At 44.4% G+C, this 23,778-nt stretch overlaps 1 protein-coding gene across 11 annotated transcripts in view; it reads left to right on the forward strand.

The window, feature by feature from the left end:
• The window catches only part of FBLN2 (fibulin 2), a 112,104-nt gene that overhangs the window by 18,940 nt on the left and 69,386 nt on the right, over positions 1–23,778 (forward strand). For 9 of the 11 annotated variants that reach the window (XM_035558480.2, XM_035558473.2, XM_050712878.1 and 6 more), the window contains one exon: positions 10,144–11,611. In XM_035558480.2, coding sequence (XP_035414373.1) covers positions 10,231–11,611 — 1,381 coding nt within the window. In that variant the 5' untranslated portion in view covers positions 10,144–10,230. Of the gene's footprint in view, positions 1–3,763; positions 4,006–5,599; positions 5,723–10,143; positions 11,612–23,778 lie in introns of those variants that run through there. The other 2 variants (XM_035558477.2, XM_035558476.2) reach the window with 2 other exon arrangements.

A 23,778-nucleotide genomic window follows, 5' to 3' on the forward strand; every position in this document is an offset into this window, starting at 1 on the left:
ATCTGGCATTATTGTCGTCTCTGAATGGGGGGCTCTAAGATGAAATAACAGAGCAGGCATCTTTTCACGTTTCAGTATCCAGCAAACCAAATTAATTCCATTATCTTTTATGGAAAGTTTGCACAGGAATGGTTTTGATTGATGGATTACATCTGTGGCTGCTGACTGATTAGCAGCATGATAGATGTAGGCTTCATTTACAGGGATTTGCTTTCATTCATGAGGAAAAATTGAAGGTTTCTTTCAAGCACGTTTTTTGCATTAAAACTTTTCAAAGTGCTCAACAAATGGTAGGCTTTGGTTTCCGTTTGCTTAATGCCTGTGGTAATTAACATTTCTGTGAGAACATTTTAACCAAATGTTCTAGTTTTTTCTCCATTAAAATAATAATTTTTTTTGCTCTAGCTAAAGAATTTAATTGGTATATATAATGACTCTTATTTGGGATTTCTTTTGTCACCATATGAGAGGAATCTCTTCCTGTAGGATTGATCGTTGTTTCTTTTTCTGGACTTTATTACTTTCTGGTTGGCAGTGTGCCTCGTGGTGCATCCAGTCCACCCGGTACAGATGTGCTCTGTCTGCTGTCCAGTGTCTCGTGGCATGGGTGGAGAGAGGGCATGTATGCAAGTGCCAAAATATACCCAAATTCGTCTTCCTACCAAAAGATGTCTGGGCACATGCTCTACCAGGTTCAGTAGCTGAACAGTTTTCAGTGGAAAGTTATAAGGCTAAATCCTTAACCCAGCCTGTCTCTGGGGTTGATTGCTAAACTCTGTGTCCTCCTTCATGGCTTGTAGAAACCCACAGGACTGGAAAATCACAAAATGGGGCTGAGCAGAGGCAGGAAAAAGGAGATGACTGTTTAGCGATACTGGTATCAGTTTCTGTTGGGAGATGTGTCCACCCTTTTGTCTTTTACATCTCCATTTCATCCTGTATCCATGGTCCTTGTGTGCTGGTCTGGGCACAGACAGGTGTCTGGGAGCAGAGGCCCTGTGCACCCTGTCCTGCATTGAAGATCTTGGTTCATACCAGGCTAACTCCTGACAAGCCTTCAAGATAGAAGTGATGGTCAGGGCAGGTGTTTCTTCTTGTGATGCTGATTCTTGTCCCTTCTTTCTGACAGAAAGACTCTCTGCTCACATTAGAGCACAGCAAACTCACAGGATACTCACGGGAGTAATGCTTCCAAAACCCGAAAAGGATCACAAGCTACAGCGTGCTTGCGATGGGTAAATTTGAGCTAGCATTTCATATGTTCCCAGTTCCCCCTCCTCTCCCCAGCCTTTATCCAGAGGAATAGGGCAGGATAATGCCCTCTGTGTATGGAACAAAGGCAGCGATGGCCTCGTGTGCTGCCTCTAAGTGTTATTTGAAAGCTGGAGCACAGGCAGGACAGGGTATGATGAAGTTCACCTACTGGCACGCAAGTCTCAGCTAGGTGCGCTCTGCAGCTGGGGGAGCAGAAGATGTATTTTCTCAGCTGTGGAGCAGAGCATAGCTCATGAAAGGAGTTGGTTTGTTGCTACAGTTGGTTACCGAGAGCATGTTTGCTCTCTTGAGGGACAGATTTGGATCCTGTTGAGTCATAAAGGAAAGGAGTTTGATCTCAGACCCTTCTGGGGGATTTCACTACAATGTGAAAAATCATTGTGCATTTCGAGGGGAAAATGTCACAAGTCACAGCCTACTCCTAGGAAAATCCTGATTTTAGACAGCAGCTATGTGTGTTATGGACCTCAAGAGCTACGTTGACAGAGTGCTGTATAAATGTGGACGAACTGTGAACCAAAAATAGTAAGAGATTATAAAATGTTCACTGCACAATAAGGGTTATTTTCAGCACGGCAGATAGAGATCCACTATTAATAATGACAAGGTCAAGACACATTCACTGAAAAATTATTTACTACAAAATTACTGCATTGACATTTTGTTGTGACCGTCATATGAAATTAATTGGTGAACTGAAGCAACCCCCCTGAGTTACTCCGGAGAGTTTCAAGTCAAGGTCCTCGGTTCTGAGGCTGAAGTTCAGGCAGTAGAAGAGCTGCCACCCCGGCTGGTGAGCAGTTTTGCCTCACAGGTATACTGCGGAAAACAGTGTTGCGGTTCCTTCAGTCTTCCCTCAATGAAAACAGTTGTTAGTTATTTCCAACGTGGCACATGGCAGTAGGCAGGGCAGGAACTGCCACTTGCTAAGCTGTCAGTTAAAAAGTGGGCTTTCTTTTGCCTAATTTCTATCTTAGGGTGGGGGAAACTTTTTTTGTATCTTAGGGTTAGGGAAACAATGGGTTGTGAGGTGCAGAGTGCTGGCTGGACTCGTGTGTAGTGGAAAATTAAGAAAAGAACTGGATTGAGAAAACAAATGCAAAGCTTGAATCTGTTACTTAACTAAAGTTGTAAGCAGCATCATAGGCACTTCACTGAAGAAAGAAGAAATGGTGAAAGGGGATCGGGGAGTGACTGGAAGCAAGATGCTCAGATCTTGCATGCTGCTGTCCTTGAGTCTGCAGCTATTTTGTGCCTTGGTGAGAGGGAGCAGCAGCCCTGCAGAGATGTGAGCTCTGGGAGACAGTGGGAAGGGACAGAGGCTGGATTATCTGGGAGGAAGTTAGGGAAAGACAGGGGAGAGAGAAGCGTAATCCAGGACCTGAAAGGATACTTTTTGAGGAGCAAGATTATGAGACCAAACACAGGAGCAGGTTCTGCTTTGTTTGCTTATGGTGTTCAACAAAAAGTACTAAATAACGGGGAGTACTATGGGAAGCAGGGATTTGTTTCTCCTGAGTGGGAAGGGAGGAGTGCGACTCTTAAGGCAAATGAGAACAATTTATTTCCTTCACTCATCAGCGCAGAGTATTTACAACATTCACCTGAGCCTGGAGCACTGAACCGTGCCGGTGTCATCCCCTGGGGCACGGCCGTGCTGGAGCTGTGCCGCCGCCTCCCCTGGGGCTGTCTCCGCATGTGTATGGCTGCTTGAGGTGCCGTGGGACCCAGGGACACGCTTTGCCTGCACGCTGCCAAAAGAGCTCTCTCTGTGCAAATTGGTTCATAACTTATGAGCTTTGACAAGTTTTTGTTGGCTGTGCCTTGGGAAATGTTTTTGAATGGCTGTCGCTGACTTTGCTTTAATCTTTTCCCAGATTTTTTTGGCTGTCGTGGAAGTAGCTGGGTTAGTTAATTGTGTTTTGGAGGTGCATATACAGTCACCTGAAACTTGGTGATGTTAAAAATGTGTATATATATATATATTATTTTTTTTCACTAAAAAGAAATACTTAGGTTTCTGTTGCTGCAGAGCTGCATGACCCTGGCCTGGCTGCAAGTTCGTGCTGAGCCTCCTGTGCGTGGACACTGCATTTGCATCGTCCTGAGGGAAGCCACATCTTCTCTGGTCTGACAGTCTCAGGTCTCTTGTGCTTGTTCCAGCTGCTCCAGTCCCTGTCCACGCACAGCCCCTTTACTGAGCCATCAGCATGTCAGAGCTGGGAGGGGACCAGCTCCTCCACGTGCATGGGGTGGGATGGTGTTCCTGTTCCCCTCCTTTCCCCCATGTGAGTCGTTTCTCTCTTGCTCCCTGCAGCTGCCATCCTCCCACTGAGTCACTTTGGATCTGCTGCAGTGGCGCCTCCCAATGACACAGAATTTTGCTGCTCAGTGAGCCAAATACCTGCCCTGGTATTTTGGGCTGGGCTGGGGCGAGGGGGAGCACTGACACTACACCCAAGACACAACTTTCCCCTCCACAGCTTTCTTTGCCCTGCCATTTGCTTGGAACAAGGCTGCCTTTACTCTCCAGTTCTTCAAAGATGGATTAGAAAGCTGCGCTTTCTGGAGGAACGTATCCCAGAGCTGCCTGGTCACTGTTGCTAATGCTTGGCTACTGCAGCTGAAATGCCTTGGGTGATGCTTTTCCATTACTGCAGCGTGCTGGGTTCCTGTTCGGATTTGACGTCAGGAGTGTCCTGGAGAGCATCGGGAGCATCTCTGCCTGAGGTGCGTGTGCGGGGAAGGGAGGTCTTGTTGGAGCCGCTCTTGGGAAGCCGCATGAGTTTTGATCTCTGCTGCTTGCTCCTGGTCTGTCCCACTCTTGAGTTCTCTGTTGAATTAAGTAATGATCCTCCAGGCTCCCAAATGTCCATTTTTAAGCTTTTCCATGAAAAGGGGGTTTACAGTAACTGATTTCTTATTGAAAATAAAGCTGAGGGAAACCGCCTGCAAAAGCTATGACTTCTGAAAATTGGCTGATTTTGCCAAGAACTGGAGCGTTGACAACACTGAAGTGACTAAGCATCTTGTGCTTTACTTTCGATAAGAAAAGGCAGCTTATTGGATTTGGATTTGCACTGGGGTTTATCCTACCCCTCTTCTCCTTCCCCCCAACCCAGGTGCCCTGAGCGAGAAGGCTGGCTTCAGCTCATCTCAAGTTTCATTAATTAGCAGGCAGAAAGGTCTGGCTCTGCGCACTGCATGTTGCATAAGAGCAGCAAAGGAAATCTCTCCGCTTTTCATTCATCCGTCTGGTGAATAGCACTTCAGTTACCTCTGCTAGCGAGATGGGCCAGGAGCAGCCAGCAGCAATCCCTTCCAGTGCTTGGTGAGATCACAAGTTTCCGGATTGAGAGGGTGTGAAAGGAAGAGCTAATCCGCTGGCTGGCACAGCCGAGCCAGGAGTTACTGAGTTTAGGGTTTTTTTTTCTTTTTTTTTTTCTTTTTTTCATACAAGAACGGTCTCTCACAAATTTCCATTTTTCTCTTGCATTTAAAAGGGATTGTTTTAAAATTGATATTTCCTTCCGTCCCCTCCCTTCTTCCTCCCTTAGTCTCAGCTATGACCGCAGCCATTTAAGAGCTGCTGGCAGCTGCAGCAGACCAGAGAGGTCTGGCTGGGGAGAGGTGCTAAAATACACAGACAGGCGAAACGCGTTAGCCCTGTTGTACAGTGTGCCTGTGCACATGCGCTTCAGCTTCCCACTGTGCTTTTTGGAATGCTTTTACTGACGTGATAGAGAAGAGATTCAACATCACAGACTAGGGCTGTGGTTGGTCCCTCAGGTTGCACCTGGGCCCTGAGAGCCAGTTTGGACTGGGTAGCACCGGGAGACCGGGAGGAATGGCACCTGTGTGTGCTGGTGCTTTGTGCACCAGTGGCGAGTGCCACTACTGCATTCCTCGTTTGCTGCCAGCTGTGCTAGTGCACGGGCAGGCTTCTTTCTCTACGTGCATGAAACCTGGGTGTAGGTGAGTGGATAAACGAAGTGGCCAAACCCCCCAGCTCCACCCTGCATGGGGCTCAGGAGGGGCGGTGCAGCTGTCTGCCACCTTCTGCTTTCACATCAGGCTTGCATCTGGCCCTGCACACTGTTCAAAAGGAGATGGATATCAAAACAGCCTTTCTGTTTCTACTATCGTAGCAAAGGGCAATTTAGTGGGGAATTGAGAAGAATAGTTCCACCAAAGCCTGTTTGCAAGGATCTACAACTGGTTAAATCACAGATACTTCTTCAAAGCTGGACATCAGTGGGATCTCATGCAGTGGGATGTTCTCTGCAGTGGGCTAAATTTATTCTGTTTATTGGTTTTTTCTTAGAAATGTCTGCCTCTCTTTCTTCACTGAACATTTCATTGAATGCCCTTGATCCTGCAGTACCTCTTTCACACATGCACGCCTTCTGCAGTTCTGCCATCTCCGGGACAGCCTTCCCAAGGAAAGGTGATGTTCATGTGAAGTCTTTGAAGGAAAGCGCCTCTTGTCACCTCTACTTACCTAGAATAAGCTTTCTGGTTTAGCATTGAAATGAAACCATCTGGAAAAAAAATCTCCCAGTAAAATACTCCTCATAATTTAAAGATGTTGCACATTTAAAATGTCTGGATGTTGTGTGGGAACACACTGGTTTCATCAGCATTTTCAAGTAATACTGAACTGTTTTAATCAAGTCAACATTCTTCATTTTGACTTTATGTTAAGACTTTGATTTAAGTAAATCACTTTCTGAGTATATTGTTTTGCAAAAATCTCTGAATTTATAACGTTCTGTCCCCAAATTGAATCAAAGTAAGCATTTCGAAATCTTATTTTGTTCTACCCACTTCCCCCCCTCAGGAGAATGGAATTGATGGTTGCTGTTGTTAGCCTTTGATGCCCTGTCACACAGATACTGGTTTCATCTGCAATGTCAAGCATTCTCATTTCTTTTTCCATGAAGACATGTGTCTATGCTTCATGTCTTTCTTCTTTTTAAGCTGGTTCGCTATGAAGTGTATTTGTTTTGTCTCTCCTAGGAATCAATTTTAAAGAAGGGACTGACGAGGAAGGAATGCCGTTGTGGTCTGACCATCCTCTTTAAGCTCACAGTTTTACCTCTGTTGGCTTTGAGGAGCTTAGTGCCATCCAGAGCATTGGCCCTCTGTTGTGTGGGCACACATGCTTTCTTGGGATGCTCTGTGTGCAGGGGGCTGGTAACAGCTGCTTTAACAGGGGCCCAGGAGTAGCTAAAGCCAACACTAAAGCTAACAGGGGTAGCACTTGAACCAAAGCAGAGCAGGATGTGCAGCCCAGCAGGTTAGGAAATTCCACGAAGGACACAAATCAAAGCATGCTGGGTCACAAAGCAATGCATGAGGACTCGGGTGATGCCTGGGTTATCTTGCTGTAGTGCTCTGTAAAACCGCCAACATAGACTTCGGGAAAACCTTTGTGTTAGGTGTGCGGGGTTTCATTTGTTGTGACATCCCACCAACACAGCAGCAAAAGCCAGTGAAATTACTAAGAGTGGGTGGAGGACAGAGCTGGGAATAAAAAGACCAGCTTGTTCAGATGAAGCCTTTTCTTATTGTCCCAGTTACGTAAAGGGACATTGAAAAAAGCATTAAAATAGTTAACGGAAAGAAATTTCTGCATTAATATCCTGGTATTAAACATCGCATTAATATCCTGGTATTAAAACTCCTCTATCCTCTAGAGATGGTGCATTTTTTCCCACTTGGAACAGACACCTTCGTTTCGCAGCTCCGGCTCTTGCTGCCATTACCAAGTAATTAGCTGCTCTCCCCAGAGCCTGCTCGCGGCAGCGGGACGGGCGCAGATCCAGAGGCAGTCCCACATCGCTGCGTGGGCTGGCCAGGGCACGCACGCTCCGTTCGGAGCTTGTTCTCAGTGGGGCTCAATGTCTGTGAGCTCTGCTCAAAGCTGCCTTTCTCTGTGCCTGGAGTAGGAAATCTTTCTTTGATATGCAAGTTTATGGGTTGGTGGCGAGGGGGGGGAGCCATGGGTGTGGGGAGCAGATGGAGAAAGCAGAGGGAAAATGTGGTGCTTTAAAGGAATAAAAAGAGATACTTTTGTTGGGATCGTTACAGCACAAACAAGGAGCCTCTGATGGAAGAAAGCAAGCCTGAGAATAGGGAAAACTGCGGTGTTATCAATGGAGAAAGGGTTTATAAGGATTTGGGCCTTATCAGCTTGAGGTCGGCAGCATGAAAGCTGGATGTTCAGGGTTGTGGAAACAATAAAACAAGAAAGGATACGGGGGGCTGACCAAGGCATTGAGCAGCAAGCGTGACGGGAGGAGCAGGGACAGGGCTTGCTGCAGGACAGGGCCCTGAAATCTCCGGGCCTCCCTGTGGGTGAGGGGAAAGGGAGCAAGGAGAAGAAGGGAGGAAAACTGGAGGCGACTGGGACAGGCACGCAAACCCTTGGGCAGAAAGGAGGTGGCAGTAACTATACCAGGGAGGGCGGTCAAGTAGCACCCTCCAGGAAAACAGGCCTGTGTTTGTGAGTTGCTAGGAAGAATGCAGAAGGGGAAGACCCCTGCTGCTGCCGGCTCCTGTGGTAAACCTGCAGCTGGATCTGTCAATGGAACTGTCAAAGGCTCAGGACAGGAGGTAGTTTGGGGGCTTCTTGTTTGGAGTTCAAGTTTCTGCTAAGAAGAAGGTGTTTGTTTTGGGAAGCCTGAATATACAAGCAGGGCAGGCAAGCACCATCCACAGGAGCATCCTGCTCCATTTACCTGAGGGACTGCTCTGCACCAGGACAGCATAGTTGGCTGTGAGCAGGTGCTGTTAGGATGTGAAGTGAATGAGGTGCTTGTCCCTTACATGAGGCAGTGCCATGCCCTACCTTTGGGCACACAGAGGCTGGCCAAGCGTGGGGCTACTATGCCCAAACTGCCTCCATCAGTGTCCTGGGGCTGGGGGAGCCCAGGGAGCATCCCAGGGGAGAAGAGCTGTGCCCAGCTGCCCCCAGCAGCGCTCTGGCAAGCAGAGTTTGACCAAAGGACTGGATGTGCCAAAGCACTGCATCCATAACGTACCACTGGGAGGGGATGGTGACAGCACGCCGCTCTGGGATCCTTACAGAAGGAGCTTATCTCTAATTGTCCTTCTGCTCGTTATTCCCCAGCTACCAAGATGTAATAATTACAAACTTGGATTACCTGGAAAAGCTGCTGAAAGTAGGATAAATTATTAATTCCCAGGCTGGACTCTGAAGAATTAATTTCAGCACCACATATTGAAAAATTCTCCTTTGTACAGAATATCCTAGTTTGGGGAGCAGTTCTGAAAAAGTGAGATTCTTCCAAGCCATTCGCATACTTTCTGTTACTTTTATTTTTCATTCAGCCAGTATTCTTCAGCATACTGAACTAATATACTCAAATTAGTAGTAAAAAACCCCCAACACCCTACATTTATAAGACTTGTATCTTTGTACAATGTACTGAAGTAATTCAAATTCCAGGACAGAACTGTGGAAATTCTTAGCACAGTTTGTCCGTATCTTATCAGAACAGGCACGCTTTTCCCACGGCCTGGCCGCTTTCCAGCAGTGCCTAAGCAGACTTGCTGGAAGCCCAGTTTGAATGGGAGAAGTAATCTTTCTGAATGGATTTTCTGGCAAGATTCCTGTTGCATGTGTGGTTTATTGTTCTTGGTGATATGTCTACGTTTAACCCCCTGGATAAAAGATGTAGGGTCTTTATTAATGATGGGAGGGGTTCTGGAAAAATAATCAGGTCACAAATTCTATAAAATTCTATACACAAACTTTTTTTCTGTTTTATCGACTTTTCCTTGTTATTTGTATATGTTTTTGACCATGCTTTTGATGTAAAGTACAACAGCTGATTTCCTTTAACTGTTAAACTTTTCTATGGTCAAAGGATTTAGTAATTAAAAAGCAAACAGCTTTCTTTTTCTCAGCACATTTTAATGAATTTTTATTATGCCAATTCATTTCATTTTTATATAGAGATATTCTGTTCACAGTGTAGCAATTCTCCGTAAAGCAAAGTAGTACTTGTGCTGTGAGAAATAAAAGAAGTGGTTGCCACTGGTGGCGTATCCTCAGTTGGTGTAAATGTCTGTTGTGTATTTACTGTAACTGCAGTGTGCTCACCCGATCCCCCAGTGCACTACAGGCCTGCCGTGGAGCTGAGCCAACTTCTGTGAGCTGAGGATCCGGCCTCTAATATGTATTACAGGATAGCTAATACGACGTTTAACCACACAGTAACCGCAATATACAAAGAAGTTCTATTTTAGCACTACTGGGGCAAGAAAAATAACTGTTAAAGCTGAAGGCTGAAGTGCAAACGATTGCTAAATGAAGGAAGGAGGCAGAAGAAAACTCTTATTTTGAGTTAACATGCGTAGAGACAAATTCTCAAGTCTCAAGGCTAAGTTTTGGCATGAAAGATCTTCAAGATTTGGGTCTTTGTAACTAAAACATGAAGATTAAATATCTTAAATTTGCATCTACAGAGGAGGAAGTAAGCATTTGTTTATTATCTGCCAAAAAATCTCTCCACTTTTTTTTTTTTAAGCTAGAAAGAATGATTTAATGAAAAGACATTGAAGTATAAAGGCCTTCTTTTTATTTTAACATATATATGTATTGTGAGCAGATTAAAAATAGAACAATAACAGCCTTTTTTTTTCTTTTCTTTTTAAAAAGGGAGGTGGGGGAGCATGCAACTCCAAGCTTTGTGCCTACAATGCTTGGAAGGCTTTATGATTAATTTCATACTTAGGTTTCCAGATGTTGGATTTCGTCCCAACTTTTAAAGACCTCTAATGTTTAACAGGATATGTGCTGAATATAGTCTTTAACAGAGTTTTCTTTCATAACTCTAGGATCTATGAGAAAAGGTAACTCGGGAAAACACTGCAGATTTGGAGCTGAGTCTACAGCCTTCTAGGAAGAAAACCAACAGCTCTTAAATGTGCAAGTTTGGACTGCAGCTGTATTTGTTTGGGAAGACTATGGGTAGGTACCAGGGCTGGCAGCTGAGCTGTTTGAACGCCGTCCTTCTCGTGCTGCTGTGCAGCAGCATTTCCCATGCACAGAGGGACTGCACGGGCGCCGAGTGCCAGCCCCTGGACAACTGCATCGAGGACGTGCTGGAGCCCGGCGAGTGCTGCGCCACGTGCCTGCAGCACGGCTGCACGTGCGAAGGCTACCAGTACTACGACTGTGTCAATGTGGGCTTTATCAATGGCAAAGTACCTGAAGGGCAGTCTTATTTCGTGGACTTTGGAAGCACTGAGTGTTCGTGCCCCAAGGGAGGAGGCAAGATCAGCTGCCAGTTCATGCTGTGCCCGGAGCTGCCTCCAAACTGCATTGATGCGGTGGTGCCAGCGGACGGATGCCCTCAGTGTGGAAGAATAGGTTGCCTCCACGAGGGCCAGAAGTACGTAGCAGGGCACACTTTCCACATGCCCCCGTGCAAGGTTTGCCATTGCCCAAATGCTGGCGGTGAGCTGATGTGCTACCAGCTTCCAGACTGTAACACGTTCGCCTTAAATACTGTGAGTCCCATGGACACTGAAGACAACGAACCAGAGAGGCACTACGATGATCCGTACAGCTACGACCAGGAGGCTCCAGAAGGAGACAACACCCAGGTGGAATCTCCAAAAAAATACAGGAGCTACTCTTCCCATCTTGAGCAAGAGAGCATCAGCCAAGAACAAAGTGAGGATTATGACTACTTACCAGCCAGCATTGCTCCTTCAGTTTCAGCTCTGGCTGATACATACGCCGAGGAAACGACTGTACCACTCACTACACCAGCACCTAAGCTGCCCTCTGAATTTCGCAGTGCCACAGAAAGAATTGAGCGAAAGAGGGTGCCCCGAACCACTGCAGCATCCCCCCAGCAAGTGATGCATAAGGAAGCACCAGCAACCACCAGTACCCCTCCAGAGCACACCACAGCCACCACTGAGACCCCTAAGCACCTGTGGGAGCCAGAGAGGAGACCCAAGGGGAAGCAAGGGGACAAAGAGAGGAATGAGCAAGAAAGAGCCCCACACTCTAAAATGAAAAAGCATGCCAGAAAAGAAGACCCAGGGAACAGTATTCATCTAGGCTTGAAAGAAGTGAATTTAACAGAGCCAAGTCCAGCAAAATCTTCCCATGAAACACAAGAGGGAAATGCTTTCCCCAAGGTAAAGTTCAGTGCCACAACCTCTCCCCCCGTTGCTCTAAAGGAAGATCGTAGTCAGTCATCCCAAAAGCAGTCACAGACGCTTTATCGTTACCATCCTGAGGAAGATGGGGACCCCAACTCTATTCACGCCAACCCTAGGTTACCAGAAGGTAAGAACTACTTCTAGTGTAGATGTCTACATAACATTTATGCATAATAATGTTGGTGCATATTCATTATTCTTTTCTTCTTTCTGCTCCACATGGAAAAGGAATCAAGCAAATCTCCAGTTACCTTTTTTCTCTTTCCAAAGATGGTTTGTGTTTCATTTGACATAGTAGCTACTGTTTCGCTATTGCCTGCCTTGTTTTGATTTCACAGACTGTGGAGGGTATTTTCTGGTGTTTTAACTTTATTTCAGGTGATGATTTGTTAAAATCTGACCTTTTCGTTTCATTGCTTGCTCTTCTTCATTTCCAATGTGATGTTAGAAAAACATTTTACTGTATAGAAAAGGAATTGGATTTAATTAGTTATCTGCTAGGATCCTCCAGTTACCAGCTGAATGTAATCATATTTGTAGCTTTTGTCTTTTACTGGGGGAAGGAGTGAAACAGTTGTGCTTCTAGGAGACAGCGTGCATGCTACAAAAATATTTACAGCATTCGTTGCAATATTTATCCTATGGCTGAAAGACTGTCTAAGCTCGTTAGTGCAAGAATTTGATAGATACATTCAAACACAACTGGGGACCAGTAGGGAGAAAAAGGACTGCCTCTTGCTTTGTCTTTTTTGGGGGCTGGAAGTTTATGATGTTTATGATCAACTGTGGCAAGTGTATGTATTTCCTCCCTGCCTCTGGATTCTTTTTGACATCTGCAGTGAATGTTGATTATACGCTTTATGCAATGCTCATTACTGTAATGCATGCAAACTTCATCGCTATAAATTAGCACATACACAGCTCGTATTTCCAATTCATTTTTCATCAAATCAAGAGTAATATCTCCTTTTTCAAGATGTAGCACAAAATGTTCTCATGAGAACTCAGACTGTGAGTAAAGAACTCAAACCATAAAGAATACTGATTGCTCTCTAGACAGGGATATTTCTTCCTGTGTTATCTAGGTAGCCCTTATATATCTTGAGCTGCCTAGTCCATCTACTTGAGAAATTTAAGGGAGATAGGAGGTGGGCAGATTTGGAGAAGAAGGAGCTGAAGTTCTAGGTCCCCACACAAACAGCATGCCGTGTTTACTAAATGAAAGATATGCAGGATCCATGAAAGATGGTAGCCTCTTTGTCTTCTACTTCCAGTTATGTTTTTATTGTAAATGTTGACTTCACAATCATTGATAGCAGCTACATCTAACTCAGACCTTGATGACGTGACTTCACCAGAACATTGCTCTAGAAATCAGTCCTAACTGAAGAACCTCACTGCATTACAGCAGTGTGCCAGGCAGCCTCAAAGAAAGCAGGGTTTGAACCCAATGCCTTGAAATGAGAAAACATTAGGTGAGCACACATACCATCTAGAGGGATGTTGTTAGCAGATATAAACTGTTGAAAGTGATTTGATGAATAGTTAATGTGCTCCAAGCCTTACCTCTGGGCTACCTTCTCTTCATGGATACCCATTTTATTTCACATTTAGATATTTTCACTTTGTGAATGATAAACCTAACAGGAGTGGCTAGCTGATGATGCAAGGGGGGAAGTGAGCTGATTCCAACCTTCAAGTTGGTGTAACCTGAATAAAATGATCTGTTTATAACACCTATGTCTGTGCTAATGCAAATGGCAAAAAGCACCTGCCGAAATTGTGCACTGAGTTCAGCTGCAGTCAGTATTACCCAGCAGATTGTGCTTAAAGCTCTTTCCTTATATTTGTTGCAGCCTAACACAATATCTGATCTGAGCTGTGCATCAAGACTTTGCATTATACTTAGGTCTGAGTTAGGACTAATGAAATTTAAACCCAATCTATTTAAAAATAAATTGCCCCCCCCCCCTTTTTTTCCTCTCAAAAATGAGGATTGGTGGAACGTCCTTAAATTCTCAATAAGGGGGGTTTAAGAAAGCCTTTTTGGGGTGAAAGTGCTTGGCTGCAGAGCTAGCTGATACATTTTGGAGTCTCCTCAGGATGTTTTCAGTCTGTCATCCACAGGAACTTCTAAGCTGATAGAGGACTGTCTGTGGTCTAGATTAGGTCGTGATTCCTGTTGGACAGTGATAAAATATGATGGATGTCTTGTCAGGTGCGAATCATCTAGCCTAGAGAAGCAGGTTTGGAAACCATCAGATGTCATTTTTGCCTTAGCTGATATATATATATATATATATATATATATACATACATAAAGAATATTTTACAATATTCTTTAAATATTATTCAAAAAAGAAAATAAATAGCTCTTAGTGGCACAGCACGCTGTTTAGCTGTAGGCGGTGCAGGTCTAAGGGTGCTGGTGCTCTGGACCACCCCAGCCAGGTAGCTCCAACCTTCTCGAGGGAATAGCTGGTGGGAGCAGGTCTGCCCAGACATTGTAAGGGAACTGCAGGACCTTTCCTAAAACCGGGAGTCTCCCTTGACATGGCTAGCTCCAACACTCCTGCCTAGGGACTGCTGTATTTTCACTTGTTTTTTTTGTTGTTGTTTTAATTGATGTGGCCGTGACTCATGTGAGTAGATCCATATGTTTCACGTAATAAAACACATACATCTTCTGTCTCTTTGGTGACTCCTGGGCTGGTGATAGAGGCTGAATGAAGACATTAGTCAGACTTGAAAGAAAAATTAATTTTGCCTGCAGATGTAGAATGAAAGCATAAATTTTGTGTATGTATTCTAACTATATAGTGGCATAATCTGCCAGAATTGCTAAATACATTCTTTTCTCATCTTTAAAAACCATGCAGCTGTATTGCTGTTTTCTATGAGGGCTGTCAGCCTCGCAATGAAGCTGTGCCGCACCTCTGGGGGCCCTTGGGCATGTCCTTGTCCTCGTAGGCTGCATGCAGGCAGCCCCAAGGTGGGTTTGGGTCTTGCCCAGCTATCTGGGGTGCAGTGTGAGCTGGCCCCCATTGCTTCCAGCTCTGGGAGGGTGTTTAGGGTGCTGTGAACAGAGCGTGATTGCAGAGGGCCTGCAGTGCGCAGGAGCGATGCAGGCAGCCTGGGGGGCTGGAAGTGGCTGCGCCTGTCCAGCAGTGGCTGCCTTGGAGAGGAGGGCTGGCTTAGGGGATTGTTTGGGTTCTTTTTGCACTTAATTGTATTTTCCTGCTTTTCTCATCAGTCTGCATTTGGGGGGATGAACTTTATTTTAGGTTTTCATTCCTTCAAATCATCAATACAGTTATTAAAATTTCATCTTAATTGCCCTCCCCAACCCCCCCCCGCCCCCCCCCCCCCCCCGCAACACAAATTTCTTTGGGTTCCCGGGCCCCTGAGAGATACATTTTTGTGGCTCTAGGGATATTCTACATATTTTATTATTTATTTTAGTATTTCTTTTTCTCTGGAGTTTAGAAAAGTATAAGAGGTTCCACAGAAACATTTGTTGCCACTAAAAATTCATCCTGAGGTAGATGGCTATTGCATTTGTTCTTCCTATTAGCTGTGTCCTGGCACCAGAACTCAGCTGTGGTTGGATTCCTGATGCCTTTGGTTTAAATCTTGGCTTCTTTACATATATTTTATGTATCTCACTTTGGTTTTATATGTAGTTGAGCTTTCATCTCCCAAGTCTCTGCTGCCTCATATGTAATCTAATGGTAGAAACGATGTGGAGTCCTTTGGTGCTCAGGAAAGGTTAATTTTGCATTCGGATGCTCCTTCTCCTTTTGTGCCTCACTTCTGTCTGTGTTTCATCGCGAGACTGTGAGGCTGGCACGTGCCTTCCCTCCTTGCTGAGGCACAGGCTGGGCCCCGGGAGAGGCGCAGACCCTGGCAGAGCTGCTGGGAGGCCTGTGCTGGGCTGTGCCCGGCCAGGGATGGGAATAACTGTGTCCAAAGGCTGCCGTTGTTGTCAGATGCAGGTGTATACAATGAGGTGTACTACTGAGTCAGCAGTTTTCCTGATTATCTGGGTGCTGTGTGAGGCCGGGCCTGTGCCATGGCTCTCTGGGGCAGCAGCAGTGCTCATGGCCCCACGGGAGGATGTGGGCACTGCCACAGTCACAGTGACAGGCCCCACAGCAAGCCCACAAGTAAACTGGTGACTTTGGGGAGCTGGCTTCTCCATCTGCTGGGCAGGAAGCGTGGAGGTGGCGCTGCAAGGCTGTGTGAGCCCAGCGGGTGTTTTCCAGCCTGTGACAGGGGTGACGTTGGCTGCTGCTGCTGCACAGGAGGTTCCACTACCCTCAGCTCCGTGCCAGCCTGCACTGCTCTCTGCTGAGGAAACTTTCCTCTGTTCTTCTGTCTGTGCACTTGTCCTGCTCATAGACTAAAGAGCAACATTCTTCAGCAACATACAGGCCTATGGAAGTTTCTGTGGCAAATGCTAATTAATCCATTCCTAAAGGAACAGTAAGTGTAAAGTAGAGGTGATTACTCAGCTGAGAAAGTGTAAATTAAGTACAGTTACCAAGGGAAGGGATGAGATTTATGGAGACTATTGTCTTCATACGGTCTCTTCCCAAACATTGATCTTATCCTGTCATTTACTGCAAGAGCAACAAACAGAGGGAGTTTTAATTTCTCTATTTCCTCATCCTAAAAATGCCCTGAACAAGGGAGGGTTGAATAAAACATCTTTAAAGATCTTACTGTCAAAGTTTATTATTATTTTCCTCCTCATTTCCATTTCCCTATGCACTGCCAGTAGAGTGCTGTTTCTTGGATAAATGTAACTCAGGTAGCAAACAGCCTCATTGTGAATGTTTTATGATTTGCATTCTGGTTTTGGCAGGCCAAATAGCAATTTGTGTCTAGCTAGAACCATTGTGTTTCAGAATAGAGGTATTTTTCCACTTAAAAAAATCACTAGTTCTGGATGAGTTTATCATGGTCATTTTTAGAGATAACGATAATTGCTCTCCAACTGAAGTAAATTGCACCAAGTAAATATTCGTGAGATGAGATCAGTGGATTGGAAAATAGCATTCATTGCATGTGAATCCTGATCAGGTAGGAGGTACTGGGAGTACTCCTCAGGATGTAGCTGTGATTTCAGCCATCTCATCTACTACATGCTTGCTGAAGTACTGAGGCTGATGAAGAAAGATGTCTTTTACTTTCCTAACTAAGGACAGATGAGGAAAAAGAGATCCGTGAAGCAGGCCTGCAGTGAGAGTTTCTGAGACTTTCCCTGAGCACACCAACACTTTGTCCTTCCTACCACTGCTGTAAAATGCACCAGAGGTGGGAGAATGCTGTGGATGGAGGTTTGGAAACATGAAGTCTAATTTCTGTTTTTTTGGCATTAGGTAAAGTGTTCTTTCATGTTTACTTGAACTACCTCAAGCTTAATCCTGTGTTGTATGCTCAGTCCCAGTTCTTTCTGCAATAGGAAGAAATAAGCTTTGAGCTCTGAAACTAGGATAACTGAAGAATAAAAATAAACCTCGGGAGAGTGGGGTGAGGGGAGAAAAAGTCTCTGGGCCAGCAAGTATGAATCAGCATGAACTACAGCCCTGAGTGGCAGCGTTCAGTTGTCTGTTTGGTAGTCACAGTTTTGAGATGGTGAGATTATAGAGTAAGATAGCATGAATGGGGTATAAGGCAGGATGAGATACTTACAGAAAGAGGGCTGAAATACTGTAAAATAGATGAGCATTTTAAGAGAAAACCACAAAATAGATCTAGCTGTTCTGCCAAAGATAGCATTCTTACCTTATTAAGTATCTGGACGCAGTTTAGTAGGAAAAAGAGAATATCAGGAATTTCTTTCCCTAATAAAAAAATATCATGTATGTGGGGGCTTCTAGTGCCGCTTTGCCCCTTCCCTCGCTTATGTTGTTGGTGTGACCCCAGTGCCTGCGGCTGAGCGCTGCCACCTGCCCCTCGCCCAGCCCCGTGGGCCTGGTGGCAGCAGAGCCGTGAGCTGTGTGGGGACGGCGCGCAGCCTAGCCGGCAGATTCGTGGAGGCCTCGCACCTCCACATTGTGCTCAGGCAGGGCACGGGGTCATGAAACATGGCTGGGGCTGCCTCACTGCCTGCGAATTTTTAAGGAAACCCGTCCAAGGTGCAGTATTTACCGCAGTCGTCTTTCCCTGTCCTTTCCTTTTATTTGTCTTCCTTCCCGTATCTAACAGCACAAGTAGGCCTGGATAGCCCTGCCTGTGAGAGCAGGATGAAGGGAACTACTTGTGCTGGGTTGAGGCCCCTTTGGCACTTTGCATTTTAATGAGACCAGTAATTTCAAGTGTGCGCGCTAAACACTGCTTGTGGCATGAGCCTGTGAACGCAGGGTGCAAGGGTAAACCAAGCCCTGCCCCAGCAACATAAAGGAGTGCATTCAGCCTAATTGTTTGCAGACTCTGAAATAAGCAGTAGTCAAAGGTATCAAATCTCCAGGCTCTGGACTGCCAGATGTGGCCTGGGTTTTTCCAAAGCTCCTGCTTTCAGTGGATGCAACATTAGGCCCATATGAAGTGCTTTGAGTAGTCGCTGTTAAGGAATTTGAACATGGATCTGGAGGGCTGATCTAACCTGCCAGCCCAGGCTTGTAGGCAGCAGCTCAGTTTTGAGTATCCAGACTTGCCCTGCTCAGGGACATACTTTTTGGGTCAGTGTTAATTTTTTGTGTGTGTGTGTGTGCTTGTGCCTAGATGATCTCTCTAGACAAGTTTCTGCATGACTGCTGCCTGCTTGTTTGTGTTTTGGGAACTGCTACAGGCCAAGCCACTGCTAGCTTTCCAGCTGGCCAGGCTTCAGCGTGCTTCTCAAAGTCTGGTGCATTACTCTTTGTTGTTGTTGTCTTGTTTTTGCAAGAATTCCCCTAGTGAGCTTGAGCCCAAGCCCTCATCACCTTGTTCCATTCATCGTGTAATGTCCCCGAGTCTCCTTGTTGAAGTGGAGATACTAACCAAAGGACATGAGCTCCTGGAAAACAGCACTTGTGTGCAGCAGGCTTTTATGGTCTTTTATGGTGCAGGAGCACCTTTAGAGAATTTAGCATCTTTAGAGAAAATAGTTTAGAGAATTTTTTTCTTAAAGATGTGAAGGCCTGTGAAGTGGTGAAAGCATGACCATTGTATGCAGAATACAAAAGTTCTGCTCCATGCTTTGCTAAATACTTTGTTGTAGTCAGATGTACGCAAATTTTTAAGAACCTAAGCAACTTACAGAAATGCTCAGGGCACAGGTCTTTTCTTTTTAAACCCCAGTACCTGCCAATCTAGAAACTAGAGATGTTTGCGAAGGTGGTTTTCTGTCTTCTTGTGTTACCCATAAAATGAAGATAGCAGCTTCTCACTTTGGTGTGATCTTATGAATAAACATGTGAATTACTATGGATGATGGCTGGCAGGTGTGATGTGCAGTACAAGGTGGGACAAACATGCATGTTCCTTCAGATCTTGCTAGTCTTGCCTTCGTTAGATACACCCTGAAGAGCGGGATCTATTTCTCAGCATCTGGTGCAATGATGTGGTGTACTCAGATTTTTCATCCACTGATAGCGCATCTTCGACACCAAGTTGTTTTCCCTGCAGCACAAGTGCTGTTATTCATTCAGTTGGCTGGAGCATTCATTTTATAAGGAAATGCATTGTGGTAAGTGTTGGCACCAAGGGGAGTGTCAGAGTGTTTCAAGAAAAAGTGAAACAGGATGAAGCTTTCGCACCCAGCTGGGGAGTGTACGTCCGCACTACTGGCACAAGCACAAAAGGCAATGTTTGCTTGCGACAGGTCTTTCACAATGATAGTGGACACAGTCAGGGATTTTCAGACATGAAAACTTCATGGGATTTAGGTACAAAGACAGTTTAAATCCCGTATGTTGAAATAATGAATCCAGCTGGGGTTGGGCATCTATCCTATGATGACATGTAATAACCTAACCTAAAAATCCCTAGGCATCAAAATATTTTTGAAAACCCATGCTGTGTACCTATTTTGTAGGGCTAAACATCATCCATCTTTTGTGATGTTAGTTTCATACATGTTTTGAAGAACATTTGATCTCAATTCTGAAATTAAAACGTGCTGGAGACAAACTATGGAAGTAAGATGGGGGTCTTCTTATATAAATTAATTAAGCACTTGAAAAGACAAGGTTGTTGGGCTCACCAGGTTTCTCAGAGGGATGATGTTTGTTGTTTATTTATAGTACGTACCTGAGAGTATTTTCTGTATGCATGTTTGGTACTTCTTAAGAAAACAGAATTTAAATGAGACTTCTTTGCGGTAGTGTTTGTAGTGTTATAATCGATCACTGAGGAATTAAAAATGACACTGAGTATAGCTCCCTGTTAGAGAAGCAAATAGAAGTAGTTAGTAATTTCTGATCCAGATTTTTTGAGACAATAACCTTTTGAACAGTTTCAAATATGTAGGCCAAATAAATGTAGCTTTCTAGCATATGCTTACTCATGAAAGGATTTGTAATTTCATTACCCTGGGCCTCACAGCAAGCAATATCTCTTACCTCTCAGGGATTCTTAGGTAACAAGCCAGCAGTAATTGGAATTTTATAAAGATCTCCTTATGTGCGAGCAGGTTTTATGTTTTATTGACTATTCCCAGTCTGTCCGTGCTGTGCCTGAGATGACCAATTCTCTTCCAAAGTCACCAAAAATCCTAAAACACCAGCCCGAAGAACTGGTGTTGTTGACACCAAGCCAAAGTCTGAGTGAGGGATGGGGCAGGGAGTAATTGTGCTATGGTTAGGCTCAGCAAGCCTCCACTGCACTTGCCCCCTTTGCTGCCTTTGCCTGGGGGGCCAGGGAGCTCCCACTTGGGCCACTTGTGTTTGCTGTGCCCTTATGTGCCTGTGACTCCAACAAGCACATTGCAGCGAACGCATTTGCAAGCAGTGACATTACAGAGCCTTTGGGTCTGCAACTGTTCACTGCCTGGTGGAATGACTGGGTTTTACTTCATCACTGGGACCCGCTGATGATGATGGAGTACCTAATTAAATGGTAGACAGTTGCTAACGCGGGTGCTCTGGGGCATTACAGGGAGGCAGCTGCCTGATGCAGGCAGCTCGGGGACCAAGGGCTCTCAGGCTCACGAGGGTGTGCGGGTGGCGTGCCGAGCTGCCTTGCCTGCCCCTTGGCAGCCTGGTCATGCTGGGCACAGTTCTGACTGAGACTTATTCATCCCCTTTATACACCAAAAAAGGAGCGATTTAGAAAAAACGTGAACCAATAATTCCTTCTCCCTCCTTGCTATTGAGTGCTTGCTGTTTTGTGAGCCATAGGGATGCAGACTGTATTCACAAGTGCTCAGAGGTATTTGATTGTAGTTTTGAATTACCGAATACTAAAATAAATGTTTATGGCTCCAACAACTCTGGGTTTAAAACCTATTAACAGTATAAACAGTTGCAAGAAAGGGGAGGACTTGCTTCAGTAACTTTTAAAAGATGTTATGAAAGTTGATGCTCTTGCAAACTGTTGCTCTGTGCGTGTATAATATAATCTTAAAAATAAAGAAAATAATCGAAGCCTTGTAGCCTTTACTGTTACCAGTCACATGCAAGTTATTGCTTACACCTCCGGTGACCTGTGCTGTGCAAGAAATAGGTTTGTATACAGTGTTAAACGCCTTTCCACTAAGGTAGTTGGTGAATATGTCTCAAGGGTACATAAGGTATGTGTTTAGGATGAGCTTTATTCTGTATGAGGTTGCTGTGTAAAAATTTTATTTCAAAAAGAAGAATTTGCATCTTCTCCCTTGTGTTACCTTCCCTGCTCTTCTTGTCTGTCACAGAACACTGTAAGGGATTTGTAAACCTCCACCTGTGCTGCCTGTCGCCTCCTTCCCTTCCCATAGTCTTGGAGGAGCCAACGTTTGTGGTGGCTTTGCAATTTAAGGAAATGTGTCCTTTCACCTTGGTTGAGCACTCTGGGGCATGCTGACAGCTGCAGGTTGGAGGAGGAGAGGCACCCCTGACTGCTGCATAGTCCAAGAAATTTGAAGCAGTTTACCCAATATATCCCAGTCTTAGTACATCACCAAGATGCTTTTGGTGTATTTTTTTTTTTTTTGAGTAAGAAGCTCAGTAACAGTCTGAGGTCTACGGTCTGACATTGAGCTGTAATAGCATTCTCCTTCTCCATATATTCACTGTGAGCAACAACTTCAGCTGTGTTTGGGGCAGAGGAGCTGGAGTCTGACTGGAACTGGCTCATACACAGGGAACAGAACTGAGAAGAAAATGAATGAGTTCTTGCAAAAAGAACATCTGGGTGTACTTCAGTTTCCTTTTCTTCTTACCTCTCACTAATTGTATGTTACCTTCTGTCTGACTTTTGAAATATATTGTTACTTACTGGAATCATTTTCTGAGCACAAGTTAAATTGATTAACATTATAGGGTTATACATCTTGTATGAAGTGAAGTATCAGTTTCTGACTGAGGCACCCCAAAAGGGTCTTAGGAAACAATTTTATTTTGCTGCCAGTAGTTTGTAACAGAATTTGTTGTACTTAATACCAAACCTACTGTGAGATGATAGCACATGACACATACAAAAGAGATTCCAGACACACAAACCTCACTTCAGTTGGGAATAGAATGTCCTGAAAAGCAAAAACTGAAATGAAGTGCATGACATCTTCTCCAGCGAGCTTGGTGGCAAAAATGGATGGCCTGGTGAGCCTGATACAGATGTTGGTTTGGGAGGACAGATTTTCTAGAAGACTCCTGTTCAGGCTTGTCTTGTTTGTCATTAAAAAAATGAAGTTCATTACTGAAAATGTGTCTTTTTAATCAAGTGGTGATTACGATATAAAACAGACAATTCTTACAAGTTTTTCCATAAGGTTTAGGTGCTGTTTTGTATTGAAAAGCAGAATGAGAATGAGAAGCTTTGTGTTTGTTTAATGAAGTTTAGTCATCTTTTTTTTTTTTTTTTTTTTTAATAACGATTCTGAGAAATTACTAGAAAGAGGACTTTCAGATAAGAGCATTTAGTCAATGCATTTTGTGTTTGGTGGCATGGAAAGCCTTACACCCGCTGAGCAGCTCTGCCAAATGCTTGAGTAACTAGCAAGTTGATGGCTATTTCTCTCCAGTGCTCGAGCAGGAATTGCAAGTCTACAGATACCTCTATAAAACTTCTTGTTTATGGCCTAAAAGCTGCTGAAGATTAGTATATTTTTCCCTCTTTTCCAAGAATTTTTCCTCTGCAATTTGCATTAATTTTCCTTGTGTTGGAATTGCCTTGCATGAAACTAGTAATTTTCATTTCCAAATTCAAAACTACAGCATTCTAGCCAAATGATTTTGTAAGATATTTACTCTGAGTAACTGTTTTTATTGAAGATAACATACACTTAAGTAATGTCTCGTGTGTTAATGATAAAAACTTGTACTTTTACTGGTTTTGTATCAAAGCTGATAAGCATTGTCTTAACTCATGGCATTGAAATCAAAAGAGAAGTATAGTAAACATCAGCGATGTCTGAGTTTTATGTTAGAAGGTTACATAAATGTTTAATTTCAATCAGCTTGGATTGAATGCAGTCACAAGCAAGTTCTATTTCTGTGTGTATCTTTTAGTGAGATTGGATATAAATGCATAGACTTTCCAAAACACAGGTCTTGTAAGTTTGCATTGTTGCATTAAACTAATGAATGTGCTTTAAATATGTTCATGAAACAGACTTTTGCCTTTCCCAGCGTTTGGCCCTGGCCAGCAATGATCTCAATGTTGCATGTGTTCCTTCCCCTTTGTGCTCATCCCCAGGGACGACAGGAGCCGGTTTGTACTGTGGCATGCTCAAAAATCCATTGCAGGACAGGCAGAGACTCTCACTACCTTGGTTTTAGGTGAAAGCTAACCACTCTGGGTGAAAAAGAGTTACACTGTTGGTTTCCTTATTGTTCTTGATGGATTTAACCAACCAGTTTAAGTGAATAGAAGCTTTTGGAGTCAACCAGTACTTATATTCACCTCTCAGTGTGAATAAATTGATATCCTGAAAAATTCTGGTACATGGCAAGGGAAGCCAGTTTAGGTTTACTATTTATTCTCTCACTTGTATACTAAGGTTAAATGAGTTATACACTTCAGCGCTGAAACGAATCTTCCTTTAACCTTCAGTCCTGAATCCCTGTTCTCTCTTTGGTGAGTGCCGATCTTGCAGCGTGCCCAAACAGCCTGGCAGAGCAAGCAGCTCGTCTGTAAGGTAATGGCAGTGATCTCAAAGGTGGAATGCTT

This window comes from Cygnus atratus, chromosome 10 (assembly GCF_013377495.2).
Source record: "Cygnus atratus isolate AKBS03 ecotype Queensland, Australia chromosome 10, CAtr_DNAZoo_HiC_assembly, whole genome shotgun sequence".
Lineage (NCBI taxonomy): Eukaryota > Metazoa > Chordata > Aves > Anseriformes > Anatidae > Cygnus > Cygnus atratus.